The 20,355-nt window shown below is 37.2% G+C and overlaps 1 protein-coding gene and 1 pseudogene across 1 annotated transcript in view; both read right to left on the bottom strand.

Annotated features, from left to right (window-relative positions):
• Positions 1-20,355, bottom strand: part of Cplane1 (ciliogenesis and planar polarity effector complex subunit 1) — a 139,786-nt gene that overhangs the window by 21,750 nt on the left and 97,681 nt on the right. The window contains exons 45-51 of the mRNA XM_077800139.1: positions 15,729-15,893; positions 12,977-13,007; positions 12,319-12,450; positions 9,248-9,413; positions 7,646-7,704; positions 7,051-7,218; positions 2,943-3,067 (exon numbers count right to left, since the gene is read on the bottom strand). Of these exons, the coding sequence (XP_077656265.1) occupies positions 2,943-3,067; positions 7,051-7,218; positions 7,646-7,704; positions 9,248-9,413; positions 12,319-12,450; positions 12,977-13,007; positions 15,729-15,893 (846 nt within the window). The remainder of the gene's footprint in view (positions 1-2,942; positions 3,068-7,050; positions 7,219-7,645; positions 7,705-9,247; positions 9,414-12,318; positions 12,451-12,976; positions 13,008-15,728; positions 15,894-20,355) is intronic.
• LOC113191899 (raftlin pseudogene) lies at positions 4,615-6,343 on the bottom strand (annotated as a pseudogene).

Here is a 20,355-nt window from a genome sequence, read left to right as displayed (position 1 = left end):
ATATAGCCTTGGTGATATTGAAGTAGATTCCTTCTATCTCCACTTTCATCAGTGTTTTTATCGTGAATGCATGCTGAATTTTGACAAAAGCTTCCTCTGCATCTACTGAGATGACTAAGTGATTTTTGTCCTTAATTCTATTTTGTGATGAATTACATTTATTGATTTGTGTATGTTAAACCATGCTTACTGTTAGGTCGGTGACAGTGACTTGGTGGCGACTTAGTGGCAACTTAGAACAAAGCAGCCCTCACTGGAAAAGAACATCAATCAGATGCCGGAGGAAACGCCTGTCAATCAGCCAGATCTCCTGACTAACACCTGTCAATCAGCAGGACCTCCTGGCCAATCCTGGAGTTCAGCCAACTCCCCTGACCAACTCCAAGGGGGCAAGGGACTCCAAGAACACCTTTTCCTGTCCCAAGTCCTTCCCTTTCTGCTGTAAGCCCCATAAAAGTCCAGTCCGGTCGAGCTTCCATGCTGTTTCTCCTCAGACCCTCCTCCTGTCCCTTCTGTGGGTCTGATCCAGTTCTGCCCTGGAATGATGTCTCAATAAAGCCTGTTCAGCAGCCCTTTTAAATCACTCCCCGGGCAGTGAGGGCTGCTTTGTTCTAAGTTGCCACTAAGTGGCCACCAAGTCGCTGCCACTGACCTAACACATCCCTGGAAAGGAACCAACTTGGCAATGTTGAATACAATTTGCTAACATTTTATTAAGATTTATGCATCTAGGGGCTGTGGCTCTGGCTCAGTGGTAGAGTGCATGCCTCAAATGTTGAGGCACTGGGTTCAATTCTCAGCACCATATAAAAATAAATGAATAAAATAAAGGTCCATCAACAACTAAACAAATATTTTTTTAAAAGATTTTTGCATCTATGTTCATCAGGGATACCAGTTTCCTTTTCTTGATGTGTTCTTATTGGTTTGAGTATGAGTTTGACACTGGCTTCATATAATGAATTTGGAACTGTTCTATCCCTTTCTATTTCATGGAATAATTTGAGAAGCACTACCTATCCATGAATATGGGAGGTCTTTTCATCATCTTGATGTTAGTTTTTATTTAATTGTCTGGTAGAATTCAGCTGAGAATACATCTGGTCCTGGGTTTTTCTTTGTTGAAAGGCTTTTTATTACTGCTTCTATCACATTGCTAGTTACTGGTTGGTTTAGATTTTCTATGTTCTCTTGATTCAATTTTGGCAGGTCTCCTGTGTAGAAATGTATTCATATCTTTTAAGTCTTTCAATTTATTGGAGTATAAATTTTCAAAGTATTCCCTTAGTGATCTTTGGATACCTGTGATGTCTGGTGATTTCTACTTTTTAATTTCTAATTTTATTAATTTGGGTCTTCTCTCTCTCTTTTTTTTTTTTTTGGTTATTTTGGCTAAGGGCTTATCAATCTTGTTTATCTCTTCAAAGAACCAACTCTCCATTTCATTGATCCTTTGAATGTTTTTATTATTAATTTCACTGATTTTTACTTTGATCTTAATTATTTCCTTCTTTCTATTGTCTTGGCTTATTCTTTTTCACGAACCTTAAGATATACCACTCGGTTATTTATGATCTTTCTGATTTTCCTATGTAGCCACTCATATTTGTAAACTGATTTCTTAGAACTGCCTTCATAGTGTCCAGAGGTTCTGGTATATTGCATAACTATTACTGCTTCGTTATAGGAACTTTTATATATGTGTAATAAGAATTGTATGCATTCCACTGCTGTTGTATATTTAAAAAAAATAAAATCAATAAAAGATTAAAAAAAAGAATTTTTAAATTTGTTCCCTGGTATGAAATAAAATTAAAAAATAGAAGAACAGTATTTTCTATCTTGAAATTTTAGTTTAAAACGAACAGTGTGTTTTCTTACTATAATTCAATCAAAAGCAAGAGATACCAGGCACAGTGGAACATACCTTTAGTTCAACTCACTCAAGAGGCTGAGGCAAGAGGATCACAAATTTGAGGCCTGCCTCAGCAACTTAATGAGACCTTGTCTCAAAATAAAAAGGGGGTAGGGATGTAGCTCAGTAGCAAAGCACCCCCGGTTTAATTCCAACTTACCCTCCTCCAAAAAAAAGCAGGAGTTAACCAAAGATTTTTATCAAAAGGATTAGAATTTGTGGTATTTCAATTTTCTGAGAGGAGGCAGCATATAGAGATGTAGTTTCTAAGTGTATAAACCCTAGACCCAGTTTGGGATTAAATACTGGCTCTACTACTTCCTAGCTTGTTATTTAAGCATCCTCTACCTTGGTTTTCTCATCTTTAAAATGGGAACATAATAGTACCTATGTCACAGGGTTGTAATTAGAGCATAAAAAGAACCTGGAATATAATTTAGTTATTAAACATTTTCAGTTGTACACATTTGTACCATGTTAACTATCAGCATATCCTTTTAATATGTAATCATTCTACAAATAAGTATGTTTTACTTTAGGAATCAAAACCCAATTCAAATATGGTAAAATTAACTAAGGAAAGGTTAGCAATGAATAACAGGTATATCTTCAAATATGGGAAAGGATGCCCAAAGGTAAAAATATACTATTTCAATGTGAGCTTCTTTTCATTCCTCTTCTAAGACATGGCCATTCTATAACTACCAAAGCTTGAGTTGAACAAATGTCTATTTTAGTCAGAGATACAAATAAAAGACTCCCAAAAAAACTACCTCTAATCCACTGACTGTTCAAATTATATTATGAAAAGGCCACTAGTTTAAAAAGATTTATAGGGCCTTCCCATTTCAAAGCAACAGAACAAAATCCTGGTACAGCTAAGTCTTTATCTATCCCTTGCATTCTGTTGATATCAGCATTCTTTGTTACTAAGATTTATAGCTTTTACAGATGAAAACACAACTGTGGAAACAAGAAGGAAAAATAGGTCCAAAGTACACAAAATTAAAAAAGCTTTAAGTCTTACCACATCGCCAATGTGAATCTTGAGATGGTTCAAGTGTTTTCCCTTTATGGGTATGACTTGATTTTGAAATACATTTGACTTTTCCAGGTTGATTTATCAGAAAATTATGTCCATGGTGATACTCTCTACAACAGAAATTACACAGTAACTATTACCCCTAATATCTCATATAAGTGACATTTTTTAATATCTCAAAAATCCCAAATTATAGCCCAGATTAATACATGCACTTGACACTCCTTTTTTTTTGTACCTCAGTGTTATTTTAAGATTAAAAAAATTAGTTGTAGATGGACACAATACCTTAATTTTTATGTGGTGCTGAGGATTGAACCAAATGCTTCACACTTGCTAGGCAAGCACTCTACCACTGAGCTACAACCCCAGATCCTCAGGATTACATGACTCTCAAGAAATTATCTGTTTTATGTCATACCTCAAACCTTGTTCATTTGTTTCAAAGAGATTATTTTTAGTTCTCTCTCTACCCATTTTAAATTCTCCATATATTTACCAGTTACTTAGTATTTGATCCCCTACTTTATTCTAGAAAAGACACAAGGGGAATATTTGGCATTTTAAATAAACTCCAAAATACAAATGCAAATGATCTGATTATGTTTGGGTCTGTGTTGGTAGCACTTCCTGTAGGCTCTTATTAATGTTCATAATTCTAATTACATAATTTGTCAAATATGGTATCTTTTTACTACCAGGTGATTTATTGCTATAAGTAACTAAACAAGAAAGAGAAGAGATAGGCTGTTGTTTCAGTCAAGACAGTTGGCATTCTCTCTCCAAGGTCTGCCAGATGTGTCTACTCAAAGCCTTAACAATTCTTTCTGAACAGTATAAACATGAGACCCAGCATACCTGGGTAACAACTGGGCCAATTATACACTGATTAAAATAGCACATAATGAGGGCACCCAACCAGGCAGGATGCCCTGAACTGACAGAAGTAACATGTATTCATAGGATGTGTTGAATACAAAACCTTAAAAAAAATTTTTTTTTACATTAATACTAACACAGAACACTTTTAAACGTTCTTCAAGAATAGGTGCACAAAGAATTACCTCTTTATTTCCGAATTCCCAGCACCTAGGACTGTTTTGAGAAAAGCCAGGAGGTTGAGCACCTCCCCTTCCCAATGATGTCACTTTCTTTGCCAGAGCAGCAAGGTCTAGCTGGAGAAGAGAACCCACAGGGCTCGAGGGGGTGGTTAAAAGTCACCAGGCAGCTGCTGTGCAAAGCAGCAGGGGATGGACGCTGCCCTGGCAGGGTGGGAAGGGAACAGCAACTTTGGTTGGACCCAGGGATCCATGGATTTGACCCCAATGTGCCCTGGTGGTCCTGTGGGATTGTCCTAGGCACTGGATGGTCCAGACCATCCCTGAGGAAGAGTGGTGGAGCCAGGGCTGGGCCTCCAACCCTGGGGTCTAAAGGAAGTAACCTCACCCAGCATTATAACACAGGGTCATTCCGCTGCCTTCCAATCAGATGTGCAGAAACCAACACTGTCAGAGATGGGTCCTGGGAGAGGCTGGTGAGTTCACAAGGAAAGGTCAAGCCAAGCCAAAGGGTGGCACACAACACTAGGGCAAACCAGCTGCTGGCAAGATGCCTAGGGTTTGCCAGTTCAACTAGCTTTATTGCAAACTGCCGAGACTCAGTTTTCTTCTGCTGGAGCAGGCTTTCCAACAACTTCCTCTGCACCCCCATTCCCAGCATCCTCTCCAGGCCTGGAGTGCTGAGGGCCACTGGGCCCCTGGCAAAGCTGACAGGACCATTCTGCACAGCCTCATACTCCACAGGACCCCACCCAGATAGCTGGCAGGGGCCATCTCTTCTTCCCTGACCTCTTGCATGGGGATGTTAACCTCCTTGGAGACCCCATCTTCCTGCTGCCTACCCAGCACACAATTTCCCACATCTCTGTCTTTGGAGAACTGGTCTTCTAAACTCTAATTTTCTTCTGTGTCTCTGACACCATGTTTACCTTTGGGTTTCCTCAGCTGTGCATTTCTTTTTAGGAGAATTGCCACTGAAACTTTAATTCCGTCTTCATTTTCTGAAGTAGATACGGTCTCTGAAGTAAGACAGTCGGCTTGGTAGATACGCTCCCTTCCCTGGTAGACTTGACAATGTGAGTTGGTAGCACACAGGTGAGCTGCCAGCCTTAGAATGCCCGTGAGTTCAGCAGAGTCATGCAGTCAGTCTGAATCTCCATGCCTTCCAGGGCCATCCATTGTTTAACAATAATAGCATCAAAGCCCTGTCTGCTTTTGCTAACTTCTGTACAAACAGCTTCAAAGATGAATACTACATCAGTCAAGCTGTAGAAGGAATCATCCACCATTCCAAGGTGGAAGAGTAAATTCACCAGGACTCCTTTCTGGAAGTGGTCACTCATGTGCTCCAACCAGTTGGCATCCAAACTCCTCGCTATCTGACCATTCTTGGAGACCACAGAAAAGAATACTGATGGGATAGTATTGCCAGCACTTCTGATAGCTCTTCAGTTTGTTGAAAGGGCAAAAATCTCCATTTTCCTAGAGAGGAGCCTTGTATGTGTGTCCATCCACTGTTGGGCTCATCCCCTATGGGGAAAATCCTCCACCCTCTCCAGAGGATAAGCTGGGCTCCTTGGTGAAAGGCAGCTCCCCTGTGTGGCCTGGGCTGGGCTCTGGGTTCCCATTCACCCCTGTGGGAGCAACACACATGTCTGCAGCCCCTGGCTTCTCATCCTCAGTGATGCATGGTTTCCACATACCTTTATCACCACTCTGGCATCTGTTGCGCCATTGGCAGTGGGTGCAAGAGGGCTGCTGCCTGCTGAGTTCACAGGGTAGTGATACTGAGGAATGACACAGCAAACTCCAGGCCCCGACTTGCAGCCTCCTGGACCTTCATAATAAACTCTGGGATGATATTTTATCTGTCATATGGTCTAAGGAGGAACAGCAATCTAATTTGAAGATGTAACCTTCATTGTGAAGATGAGTTTTCTGAGATCTGTTAGTTTTCTTGACCGAGATTGGCCCTAAATGTGTGCTGGAGGGGCATCTTTTCCTACCTGTGAATGGGCTGCCCAAAGGGGTGCAGGGTGGCCAGGGAGAACCCCTGCTGGCACAGCTCCAGGAGCTGGGCTGGCAGGTCCCTCAAGGAGGCCAGCCTCACTGCTGAGGACCATGGGAGCTCCACAACATTCAGAGTTGTGAACTACAGGAGGCAGTACTCATAGGCCACATCCACCTTGTTTTCTACCTGAGGCCTCTTCAAAGTTGAATAAATATTCCCAGGCCATTCCTCGTAGCACTTCCCTAACTTGTTCAATCCACAGCCCATTTCAGCAGATTTTGCAACTGGCGGTGGAGAAGGCGCAGGCTGGGTTCCCTGAGACAGTGTGTTGTGTCCTGGGAGGAAAGCGGGTGGGTGGGGAGAGGGGGTGGCACTGCCTGCTCACGTATCAGTCCCTCAGGTTATTGGTGCATGTGTCCCTCCCCAAAGCCTAAGGCTTACGTGCTCCCGCTCACTAAAGGTGAGTGCTGTCAATTCATGTCCACCACATGGATTACCAACAGATACAACTTTGCATGTTTGTTAGCCATATACGAGAAATTTTACACTTGGGTACATTAGCACTTTCAATTAATTTCTGCTTAACGACTTATACCCAAACCTACTGTCTGTGATTAAGCTTGTGTAGCAAGCTGATGGGAGCTGGCTGTTCCTGCCAGAGTGAAGATGACAGGTAGAGAAACAGGGAGATAGCAATTAGGAGGCAAATTAGAGAAACAAATCTTAACAGAAACTAAAAAAAAAAAAAGAAGACAGTACTGGACAGATATGAAATGTCACACTTCAGGTATACTGAAGTGCTTTGTTACAGCTTAGTTAGAAACTGAATGCCATTTTTGCCTTTTTCCTTTGGTGATTCTATACATTTATAAAGACCTCATAATTATGGAGCTATTTTGTTCTTTACTTTATCATCATAATTCTAAGCAGGGTAGATGCAAATACACTGAGCTTGATACTTTTTTTTTTTTTTTTACTAGGTGCAATGTTATTTTTCCAAATAATATGGTGAATTGTGTCTTACCTCCTTGGAGAAGGGCAGCACTGCTGTCCAGAATGCCAAGCAGTGCTGGGTTTGTTAGGAGATGGTTTCTGTGCAGTTACTGGCAGTTGTACTGATTCTGATAACAGTTCATTCATCAGACTGTATGCTTGTGTGATTCGCCGACTATAGTGGTCAGAGAGCAGCAACCTTTTAGATAAAGAATTAAACACCATTTATTTAAAAAGTCACTTTTAGATCTTATTTCCAGAAGGAACACAGTACTTTTGTTTTTCTTAGAACTTTTCAAATCCCTCTAATCATCAGATTTCTTAAAACCATTAGGAAGTAGAGTATATTATTAAAGATATTTGTAGTTATGGTCTTGAGGGTATTTCCCAAATACACATACATATCTGGTTTGGGAGAGAGAGTACAACAGAAATGAAAGTCATAAAAACTGTATGGTGCCAATAATATTTGAAAGCAAATTTCTAAAAAGGGTACTGAGTCTAATTATTTTCTTTACAATGATATCTCCCACAATTTTCTGTTTATTGACAAGAAGACAATTATGAAAATAAATTCCTAAGAATTATCTATCAGAAAATGCTCAGGATATAGCTTCCAAGCTTACCTATCTTTCTCATGCTTCATCTTTTGTCTCAGCCTGATTTCCTTTGAAGTCATGTAAAACTGCATAAGAAATATTCAGTTAATTCATTATTCTTCAGTCCAAAAAAACCATTAGACATAATTCTACTATTTAGAAAATAGTACAAAATGAGGCCATATTTGATAAAACTTTCTATCCTAAAGCAAAACATAAAAATGTTAAATTAAAACATCATATAATTAAATGGAATGCGAAATGTATTTTACTAGTTATATTTTTTTGACAGAGGACATCCTACAGCTGCACTTAAGGTGGAAGAAAAGAACATTTTAGGGATATAGACACTTTAACTTCATCTTCAGTCTGGTGATTAATTTCACCAATAGCTTGGTTGAAAAAGCAGAAAGAGACACTCATTTAAAATCATTTTAATATTGTCAAATATTTATCAAAAGCCTACTGTAATGAGTTTGCTATAATTTATAAATTTTTCAAAATTATATGTCAGAAGGCAAACTGAGACAAATGTCAAATATATATATATTCCAGAACATGAAGAATTATTATTGTAAGACTAGGATGGAGCTCAGTGGGAGAGTGCTTGCTTTAACATGTGCAAGGTCCAAGGTTCGATCCCCAGCATGGAATAAGAATAAGAGGAAGAGGAAAAAGAAGAGAAAAATAAGACAAGTAAGTAAAATACATTCTTTAAATAATAGTTCACCTACTTTTACATCATATGGAGTTTAAATGGGGCAACCTTATCTGGAAAATAAACTTACATCATTTGTTAATAATGCTTTAAAAATGAAGTGCTATCATGTTTTATTTCAAATTGCAAAGGGATAAACTGTAATCTATAATCTAAATGTGATTTTCACAGTAATGTGGTTATCAAACACTACTTTTTTCTTGGTAGCAGGAATTGAACCCAATGGCATTTAACCACTGAGCCACATCCCCAGCCCTTTTTAATATTTTATTTAGAGACAGTGTCTCACTGAGTTGCTTAGGGTTGCGCTAAATTGTTTTGAACTTGTGATCCTCCTGTTTCAGCCTCCCAAGCTTCTGGGATCAAACTCTACTTTGTTTTACCTTCCAAAGAAAAACTATTCCTGACCTGAACATGGGGATGCCCGTATTTCAGGGCTCAGTAAATAAATGCTAACAGTTTAAAGGCATTTAAAACACACACACACACACACACACACACACACACAGATGACTGCTCTGCTGGTACATGATTAGATCATAATTTTATTCTTTGCAGAAAACAAGTTTAAAAATGGCTTTAACACACATATAATCCATTATTTAACTGCTACTCACTCTCAATGAAAAAGATACACAATCACTCAACCTCATTTGTTTAAAATATTAAAGTCATAATTAATTTGAGGGAAAAAGAATATTTAATATAGATCAACAGAATATAGCTTGCACAATATCCTGCTATACTTTGCTAATGTAATTTCTCAACTTTTCCTGGCATAAGTAAAATGTTGACTTTTCATCCGCCCAATAAAAAAAGAATCTAAATTATGCTAATTTTTTTTAATATTTGCCAGAAAAAAATATAGACGTTGTATAATAATTCCATTACCCTTGATACTGCAGACTTACTGGATTGCTTCTGGCACAGAAGGGATCATGTTCTTGCCCTCTCTTTTCTGCCAGCTGATTTAAGTACTCTGCCATTCTTTCTTTTCGTTTTCTTTTCATCCAGGCTCGAATCTCTCTTCTCTCCTTCTCAGTTCTTTGTGGACATCTGCCAGAAGAATGCTGAATCCTGTGAAATTTAATGAGCAAGGCATCATTGGCTTTTAAATTTGTTGTGTAGGTAAGAACTACCACAACTTAATAGTAGTATTCGTTTGAAAAGACATTGCCCTGTCTTGAAAGTAATGTACACTTATGGTCTCTAATCAACTTGTTCACAACTCCAGAGAAAATGGTCTCAGAAAGTTCACCAACAATTCTCTGAAACACTTGCTTTAAATGTTATATTTAAACAGCTTTTCCCTCTTTAAACTGTCTTACCTGGATCTTTTCTTACTCAAAACACTACATAGCCTCCTTTCATCTCTGCTCACCACTTCAATATTGATGCCTTAAAGGTTCTGTTTTGGACTTCCTTATCTACCATTCAGTTCCTGGACCATCTAAACCACTTCTTTTTTTTTGTACTTTCTAATTTTTTTCATTTGTTCTTTTTAGTTATACATGACAGTAGAATGAACTCTGGCAAATCAACCACTTCTAAAACCTACACACACAGGTAAGTTCCAAGCTGCTGCTTTTCTGGATCTACTCCCATCTTCAGGTCCATGCCACACATCTCACAATCTGGCTGAGTTAATGACTAAGTATGGCAGGAATGTACTAGCTGGTTCATTTCTGAAATATGGGTGACTCCACGGGTGACATGGCTTGAGGCCCTATCACTGATCTAGCTGAAATATTCTTAAAATGGCGCTGGCATTCTGAAACCCTATCTCCCTAATTCTCTTTCCTCTATCTTTCCTCACAAACATCTCCCAAAACAAATCTCTTACACATCAATCCCATCTTGGCTTCTGCTTCTTGGAGGATCTGAACTAACATAAGTTGTACTTTGGGTGGTCTGAGAAAACAGGGGATAGATGGTAGTGTGTGAAAAAGACACCATACTAGATGGAAGCTGGGTCACAGATACAGACAATGTGGTTTATTCTGAACATTTGCTTAACGAGTTTGGCTCTTGGGATGTGCCAGGAAGGATTCCCAATAAAATCCTAGGCACTGAGTCTAATCAATTGCTAGTAGACAACATCTCACATGTGTTGTCACAACCTGTTGCTTGAGGAATTATGTTATATCCTTTGTGACTCCACTGGGAGAGGATTCTGGGAAGCCTGTGCCTGGTTTTCCCTGGAATTTACCTAATGTACCTTTTCCCTTTGCTGACTTTGCTTTCAACCTTCTTGTTGAAAATTCATATTTTATATTTCATATTTGTGGCCACAAACATGACTAAACACTGTGAGCTCTCCTAACAAAATGCTGACCCTCAGGGTGATCTTCAGAGCAGATCTACATCTGCACTGCAGTCTGATAGCTGGTCCCCACATTTCATGGCTCCCTTTTCTTTTCCTTCACAGGCATTTTCCAAACAAAGCTCTTCCTTATCTAAATCCCAGCTTGGCATCTGTCAGAGGACTTACAGTTGATATTAGCGAATGAATGTTATCCTGGAACTTTACATCTAAAACTACATTTTCCAATTTGCTAAAGAAATTATCATCAGTCATGTAAGAAAACCTATCATCCTTACCTCCTGACAGCCTCCAGTGTTTATCTACCCTGTGACCTACACTCTCCATTTCGATTCACCTCATCTCTGGCCTCTGGAAGTAAGTCATTCATCTGGCTCCCAGGTCTAGCTGATGATAACCTGCTGCTGAGCTCTGCTGCCAATAGTCAAGCCAGCTTAGTGCTTCTGTCCCCACACAAGCTAGTCCCACTCCCTTCCAATGAACAAACTCTAGCTACATCTGAGTCCTTGCCCTTTGTTGACCATATCTTTGCATATTTCTGTCTGTAATATCCTGTCTTACAGTTACCAGTCATTAGCAGAATACAATTTCTATTAATCCTGAGATACGAATCAAATTCCGAAACTGGTGACTCTGCTTTTTGACTGACCTTTTTTCCCTGAGCTCCCATAGCACACTGACAGAACTCGATCCTACATTTATATCCTTTCAAGAGTAGAAACCAAATATTATTTTTATATAATTTTAGAAAAAAAAGAACTATTAGAGTTAACTAAATCCATTAGTTTAGGAAGTTAGGGTCTAACATGGTCTTGATATAAGGTAATAATATAGTAGATAAATTATGTAAACAAAAATAATCTTTTTTTTCTAAATAATTTTAATTTGGACAGAACACCTTTATTTATTCATCTTTATGTGGTGCTGAGAATGGAACCCAGGGCCTCACACATGCTAGGTGAGCGCTCTACCACTGAGCCACAAGCCCAGCCCTTCTTTCTTATTTTTTTATTTATTGTGCTGTTTTCTTTTAATAGTCTTGTAAGTTTGATGATAACACACTGTACTTTCACTGAAGTAATAAGTGGAATTATATCTAAAACAGATAAGGTTGACTGTTTTCTATGAAGCAACTAAGGGGTATAAAGGAAAATAAAGGTGAGCGAGCTTTTATTACATCCAGGAAGGGTTGCATGGAAAAGTATTTTAACCTAATGTTCTATAGAAAGGCTACTGCAAAAGTAACCTAAGGGTTAGTATTTTGGATAAAATGCCATGAAGTAAACCATTAATTACTTTTAATAAGAAACAGCATTCATTCTATGTTGTACTTACAGTGATTAGACCTGAGAAAAACTCTCCAGAATATAGATGTGCTCTGTTAGTTAAGTACAAAGTACACTTTGGGGAACATGGAGGAATGGCATAGCATACATCACAAAAATTATTTAGGTGGAAAAACTCCTAAACTTCAAATTTGTTTAATAAAAATTACATTGAAATGTGGCAAACTATTTACATTCCTAAATCAGAAACATTTTGAATGGGTTAAAAAGTAATTCTTTAGTGGCTAAATGCCAGCTTAGCATGCCAGAACCCAGTGGTCCATTCGTAGCACCAAAACAACCACAAAAAGGACTCTTAGTGAGTCCAGATTACCTGGAGATACTCCTTGCTTGTTGTTCTGTTAAACCAAGCTCTTTACTGGAAACTCCGCCTCTAGTTATAAGATCATTGATAATGTCTGCAATGTCAGTCAATCCAGCCATCTGGAGTGGATCTACTGAAATACTTCAATTGCAAATGAAATTTGACAAACAGAAACATTTAAGCATTTACAAACTAATTACATTAGGAAAAAACAAATACAAAAAACTATGCCATTCAAGAGCATAAATAGACACAAAATGATACGTCTACTTTTCCTTCTATTTCTATAATTCTGGTGTCTCCCACAAACACCAACTCATCAACAACTGATGACTTTGTAGGTACTCTTAAAAAAACAACAACTTTAGGCCCAGGAGAAAACCTCTATGGGTCTTGTCTGTTCAAATTTAATACATACTGAGTAAAAGAGAATGTAGCAAATGTAGCCCATTGTATTGTAATTACCTGTGTTGAAACAGCAAGGGATGTAACAACATTTCTCAGTTTCTCAGAACATTCCATTCCCAATAGAAATTTATTATATTTCATTAAACTTCAAAAAGATGTATAATATATAAGTTCACATTCAAAGGCAACAAAATTTCCAGGACACATACTCATACTCAAATTTTAAGTAAAATAATGAACTACTTCTTAAAATATTTACCTTTCAAATAATTCATCACTGTTATTCACACCTTAAAAAAAAGGAAACATTAATAAAAGTTACACATATTGGAAAATATCTAATTTAAACCCAAGAAGATATTTACTTGGAAGAATAGGATCCAAAGAATGATTTTTAAGCCTTGCCCAATATAAACTAAGTATCTCTAATGCAAGACATTTAATCTATTTAACCTTCTACATGTTTAATCTGAAATATAATTAAGTTAATTAGGGAAAATGTTCTGACATCTCATCTCAAAAAAGTTTCCTTGTTAAGATTTTTTTAGAGCTCTTCGCAATGGCACACACCTGTAATCCCAGTGGCTCATGAGGCTGAGGCAAGATCTCGAGAGTTCAAAGCCAGCCTAGGAAATTTGCCAAGGCCTAAACTACTCAGTGAGACCCTGTCTCTAAATAAAATATAAAAAAGGTATAGGGATGTGGCTTCGTGGTTAGGTGCCTCTGGGTTCAATCCCTGGTTACCTGCCCCCTCCCACCCCCACACACCCCAAAAGATTTTATTAGACTAAGAGTAACTAAACTTCTCCTCAAACTTAGGCATCCACATGGGTTTTTTTGTTTGTGTGTTTGTTGTTTTTTTTTATGTGTGTATGGTGGGGTACTAGGGCCTGAACCCAAGGGTACTCTACCACTGAGCTTTATTTCCAGCCCTTTTTTATTTTTGAGACATGGTCTTCCTAAATTGTCCAGGCTGGTCTTGAACTTGTAATCTTCCTGCCTTAGTCTCCTCAGTCATGTTTGTTTGTTTGTTTTGGGGGTAGCTGTAGATGGACAGATGCCTTTATTTATTTTTATGCAGTGCTAAGGAATGAACCCAGTGCCTCACACACGCTAGGCAAGCACCCTGCCACTGAGTTATAGCCCTAGCCCATGAATCGTAATTTTAACATGAAAGAATTTTGCTTTCTTGAGCACATATTGTTCTATTTATTAATCTCCAATTCTTTTATCTTTGTTTTCAGGGTCTGGGCACTTGTGAGTTCTTAATAGTAATTCATTAAATTTAGCTAAGAGGAAAATACTTCCTATAAATGTAAAAGAAAAAGTTCCATTAAAGAAACATCCCCCCCCCCCCCCCGCTGTACTGGGGACTGAACCCAAGGGCACTCTACCACTGAGCCTCATCCCCTTCCTTTTTTATTTTTTCCTTTGACACAGGGTCTCACTGAGGTTGACCTCAAACTTTGCGATCTCTTGCCTTGGCCTCCGGAGTCACTGGGATTACAGATAGGCACCATCACACCTAGCCAAGAGATACTTTCTATCGGTGTTTGAGTGGCCCCTGCAGATCTACTCATGAAGAGAGCTTGAAGGATTCCCTCCATCAACTGGCTGGATGAGGAAAGTGAGATCTTAGTCAAGACGGTAACCTCTCAGGTTAAAGGCTGAAGTTTTAGTTAACAAACATAGGTAACAAGTTACTCTTCCTTCCGTTAGTAGCCAGTGACCACAAGCTCTCAGCCACAGCAGCTACAAATTTGACAAACCTTGCCAAGCGGGGAGAGTTTAGTTCTCTGTAATCATTGCTGCAAAAAGAGAATACGCCTTTGCAGGACTCCAAAGCACTTTGGTAATGAGCACAACTTAACTGAACAGCCTCATGTTTAAAGATTAATTGTCTCACATCACAGAACTGAGGGCTGCTGATCCCTGACAACGATCATCCTCAAATGAGTTAAGAAAAATCAGTTATTGTGAAAGAAAAAAAGTATACAAGAGCAAAAAAGTATTATATTCAAATGAATACCTTTAAAAGTAACTACATATGGGTATTCTATCCTTACTTCATTTTCAAACCATTTTTGGAATTATTCCCAAAGTGATTGATTGATTTTACTGGTGATTTACTAAACAAAATCAACTTTATTCCTTGATAATTATAATTCTTTTTTTTAATTCCAAATGGACACACTCAGACTGATAACTTACTTCACTTACCACAAAGTACCTCTAAATATCTAATGGCTGTTACCAAAAATATTTGTTAGTAAAAATACTCAGAAGAATGTGCTAAGAAATGGAAGTTAGCTAGCTGCAAAAGAGGAAATCTATACTATTTTTTGATCAATAATGCCAGATGACAACTTTGGAGGAAATACCCATTAGGACATCTAAATTCTTTACTTTAATAGAGAAAAATATTTAATTTTTCCATCTTTATGTGGGTTGTATGGTAAATACTATGTCTTATTATTTATAGGACAAAATGTATTTGTTTGTTCTAAAAAATAACACTTTTAATTTAATTACAACCTCCAAATGAAATGGAGCAAAAAGTGGCACTAAATCTTTCTAAGCCTCAATATCCTAAACTATAAAATGGGGAGAATATAAATCTACTTCATAGGCTTAACTCAGCATCCAAGCACACAAAATAGCAGTGTCTGGCACATGATAAGAGGCCCCAGAAATGACAAACACTATTTTGTTCTCAGTTAAAACTCAAGTTCTGACAACTGGCAGTTTGAATTTCTTGACTTTTGTAAAAACAACAGTAATTCCAGTTGTTATATATTTAGCATGAATACATTCACAGAAGTATAATACACAATTGAAGCATATCTTATGAAGTTCTTCATGTGAGTAGCACAAATTTTAACTTCCTTCTCCCGAAAATAAATATTACAAAATGACTTCACAAATCCTTCATGACTATATTCCCTGTATACAGTTCAGAAACATAATAGAAAATAAAAGTGTGTATAAATGAAAAAAGTGAAGAACATTACCAGGTGAAGGAGTATTCTGGTCACTGGAAAGACTGACAGCTGAATCAGCAGAAAGGAACACAGAAGTTTTCGGACTAGAATGATTTTCCATTACTGAAAATGCAGCTTCTGAAATCTCATCTTTGTCACTTCTATCTTCTTCATCCGTATGAGTCAGGAAATTCACTAATGCAGAATATGTGTTACAATTAAAATGGTAGGAGGAAACAAACACATGGAAAAAATATAACAATAACACTTTCAAAGGACAACACAAATATACTGGACATTTGCAATGTATTATTCAGATCACTTTCTACAGTATAATGAACTAATTTAATATGAAATCTAAAATGAGAATTTTCTCATATGAAGAATAATTACATTTAAGAAAGCATAGAAGCCACAATAAAGAAAAAGATAGATTCAAAAAAGAAATAGAAATTATAGATTTTAAAAATGAAGCGACAAGAATTAAAATCATAATGAATAGGTAAAAAAGCAATGATGACACAGCAGAGGAGAGAATTAGCAAACTAGAAGACAAATCTGAGGAAATCACCATGAGATGAAGAGGCAGAAATCATGAGAGTGCTTTAAAAATTAGGAAGAGAATGAGAAGGTCCAACATACCTGTATTTGTTTATTGGTGTATTATAATTATGCATAATAGTGGGATTCACTTTGTCATAACCATACATGTACATAACATAATTTGGTCAATCTTTTAACCTAATCCCTTCTCTTTTCCTCCCCATTTCCTGCCTGCTCTACTTTACTGATCTCCTTTCTACTATTATTTTGATTAGTATATTATAATATATATATGAGGGATTTACTGCAGCACATTAGTACATGGACATATCATAATTTGATAGATTACATTCCCCAGTATTCCCTCAAGCCCTCCCCTTCTCTCCCCCTCTCTATTGCCTTTCTATTCTCTGTTGGTCTCCATTATTCTAATAGTGTTTTTAGAAGACAGAGTAAAATAATGGGGTGGAAGCAATACCCCAAAGATAATGGATGAAAATTGAAGATAAATAAAATGAAATACACATCTAGACATGCTGTATCAAAAAAGCAAAATAAATAGAAATTTTAAAAGTGATCAGAGATAAATGAACAGCAGTTAGAATGACAGCACATAGGTAGTGTAAATTCAGCCATTAGGAATGTCAGTATATAATGGGATAATACCAAAAGGACTTAAAATAAGCATATTACAGTGCCAGCTCAATTCACAATAGCTAAACTATGGAAACAACCTAGATGCCCTTCTAGGGCATCTCATATGAAGAATAATTACATTTAAGAAACCATAGAAACATAGAATATGTACATCATCTACAGATTAATGGATAAAAAAATGTGATACACACACATGGAATACTCCTCAGCCTTAAAGAAGAATGAAATTATGGCATTTGTCGATAAATGAATGGAGCTGGAGAATATCATCATCCTAAGCGAAATAAGCCAGTCTCCAAAAAACAAAAATCAAATATCTCTGATATATGGATGCTAATTTTTCCAGAGCCATCCATGGGTTATGTGTGGACTACACCAGCATTGTAGCCTCTCATAGGAACACCTGGTATTTGGGAACTTCCCCTGGCAATCCCACAGGATAAGATTGCCCAAATATATGTGAATTTCTATTCAGCTCTGCCTGGTCCCACACAGCACCAGAGATGGGGTGACCTGCTGCAGCCACACAGCCTCTCAGAGATGGGTGTGACCTGCCAAGATGCCAATCAACCTGCTGACTCTAAGACATCAGGAAGCAAGACTCCACCCCTGAAACCTTATCCCTGCCTTTGATGTAGCCCCTTAAATAAATCACGGGAGCCATTTTATAATTGTCCAGCTCCAGCTCCTGTATGGGTTGGATCTATCAGGTGCTCTGCTTCAAAACTCTCTTTGACTCTGTGTCTTTTGTTCTTCACTGATTCTGACTTATTTTCTCCAGTGGCTTATACCCTCTCCCTGGCAAGGTGCTGGCAGCCTCCTCATACTAATTCACAATGTTGGGGAGCCTAGGGAAGAATAGTTACTTTAGAGTAACTATTTAGAGTAGAGGGGAGTGAAGGGAGGGGAGAGGGTTAGGGTTAGGAAAGATAGGAGAATGAATCAGACATTATCATCCTGTATGCACATGTAACTGTACAACTGGTGGGACTGTACATCACGAACCACCAGAAGAATGAGAAATTACATTCCATTACATATAATGTGTCAAACTGCATTCTACTGTCATGTATAACTAATTAAAACAAATTTAAAAAATTGAAGCACACACACAAAACAAACAAACAAACAAATGCTAAGGGAAATTCTCAAGTTAGAATCCCAGAATTCTGTAACTCAGTTATAAGTTACCACAAAAAAATTACAATAAAATTAAAGTTATTTTCAAAGACTGAGAATTTACCACTCACAGACTGTAGATGAAATAACAAAGGAAAGAAGAAGGAAATGGAATTCTTAAAGTAGATGCAAGAAGCAGCTGCGGGCAAAGCAGAGAATAGAAAATGCCCAAGTGCATCTGGCATGTTATTTCATAAAGCTTGTGTCTTATTTTTACATATTTACATTATTTAAATTAAGAAAAGTTTTAAATGAGTACTTGTGGGCAAAAAAACTGACATGTTCAAAAACTCCTAAAGAAGCACTGACTAAATAGACAAGCGGGACCAAATGAGAGGGTTTAAAACCAATATAGATTTAAGTTATTTAAAAAACAGTATCAGAGTATATCAAGGGAACAAATCATGTTAAAGGCTCATAAGTCCTTATATTGCTTGGGAAGTAGATACATTTACCTTAATTTTTAACTCAGTATGAAACAATTACTAAAAGAATAGAAATCAAAAGTATAATTTCTGAACCAATGAGGGAGAAGAATGTGATAACTTAATCCAATAAAAGGCAAGAAAGGAAAGAAAACAATAAAGGAAAAAGGCTCTTTAACCCAGCACAGTGGTGCATGCCTATAGTCCCAGCTCCTTGGACGACTGAGGTGGAAGGATCATTTGAGCTCAGAAGTTTGAGTACAGCCTGGACAACAGATGCAAGACTGTGGGGAGTGGGGGCATGCTAAACAGGAAGCACCAAGGATTTTAGAAGTAAGCACAAATATGGCAAAAAATACAATAAATGAACACTGATTATACTTGCCAATTAAAGAAACAAGATTGTCTAATTACTTAAAGGAATAAAATATAGTTATATGCTTGACACAACTACAACATAATTACATGCTTAAAAGTAAGGGGATGTCCAATTTATAGGCCATTCAATGGAGCAAAGAACATATTATTAGATGACACCACACAGGCTCAATTAGCAAAATCCAGATTCTGACAAATACTTCAAGACCTACATCCTCAGTTCTTCAATGAATACACTGCAAAGGGGAAAAAACAACAGAGAATGGGAACCTAGAAGGGAAAAGAGACTTACATAGAAGCTATCAGCCCTACTTGGAATCCCACTAGAACAAAGAAACTAGCTTTAAAAATAAAACAATTGGCAACATTTGAACCTTGATTAGGTTCATCTTAATGTGAAAATGTTGTTCTGAAGGAGTAAAACATTATCATGCCTATGCCTAAAAAGGGAACTTCATCTTTGAGAGATACATCTAAAATATTTATGGATAAAATAATGTGCTGTCTAGATTTTGCTTCAAAACAATCCAGGAAAAGGTGGGAAGAATGAGTGAGAGTTTGGGTAAGAATCAATTAGTTGTGAGTTGGTAACATTAAAAAGCTTAGTACTGGGCACATGAAAGTTAATCATACTATTCTATCTTCTATTGAAATATGCTAGAAATTTTTCATAATAGAATTTTTTGAAAGTACCAAAAAAGATGTACCAGAAAAAGAACACAAGTATGCTAAAGAATTAGACAAAATTAACTATACAAAGAGGATCATTAATGATAAAATAAACAAAATTCAACAAAACATATAACATTCCTGAACTATATTCACCTTAAGCCTCAAATATATAAAGCAAAGTTTATTGTGTGTGTGTGTGTGTGTGTTACCTGGCTTGAACCCAGGGGTGCTCTACTACTAAGCCATAGCCCTGCTCCCTTTTATTTCTGAGATACAATCTCTCTGTGTTGCCTATCCTGGTCTTGAACTTGCAATCTTCTTGCCTCAGTCTGCCAAGTTGCTGGAATTACAGTTGTATACCACCACATCTGGCTGAAATTTATCAAATTTAGCAAGAGCCATAAACAATTCCACAATGATTGTGGACAATTTCAAATGTATCTTGCTGAAAAATGAATGATCAGGACTGCGGTTGTAGTCAGCACCACATAAAAATAAATAAAATAAAGGCACTGTGTCCACCTACAAAACTAAAAATATATTTTTAAAAAGAATAAGACTAAAGAATGAAAGAATATTGGAAATGTGGACAATACAATTTAGAAACCTGAGTAATGATTTATACACTTACCTTACATCAACCAACAGACAATGTTTATTCTCTTCAAATAAATGTAGAATGTTTAGAAAAAATGACTATGTATACTAGGCCACAAAGGAAATTTTAACAGTATCTAAGAAGTCATACCATCATATATATCATCTAATCACAATACAAGGAAAATGGAAATCAATTACAAAAA

The sequence above is a fragment of the Urocitellus parryii genome, chromosome 1, assembly GCF_045843805.1.
Source record: "Urocitellus parryii isolate mUroPar1 chromosome 1, mUroPar1.hap1, whole genome shotgun sequence".
Lineage (NCBI taxonomy): Eukaryota > Metazoa > Chordata > Mammalia > Rodentia > Sciuridae > Urocitellus > Urocitellus parryii.
This window is presented reverse-complemented; position numbering and strand designations above follow the sequence as displayed.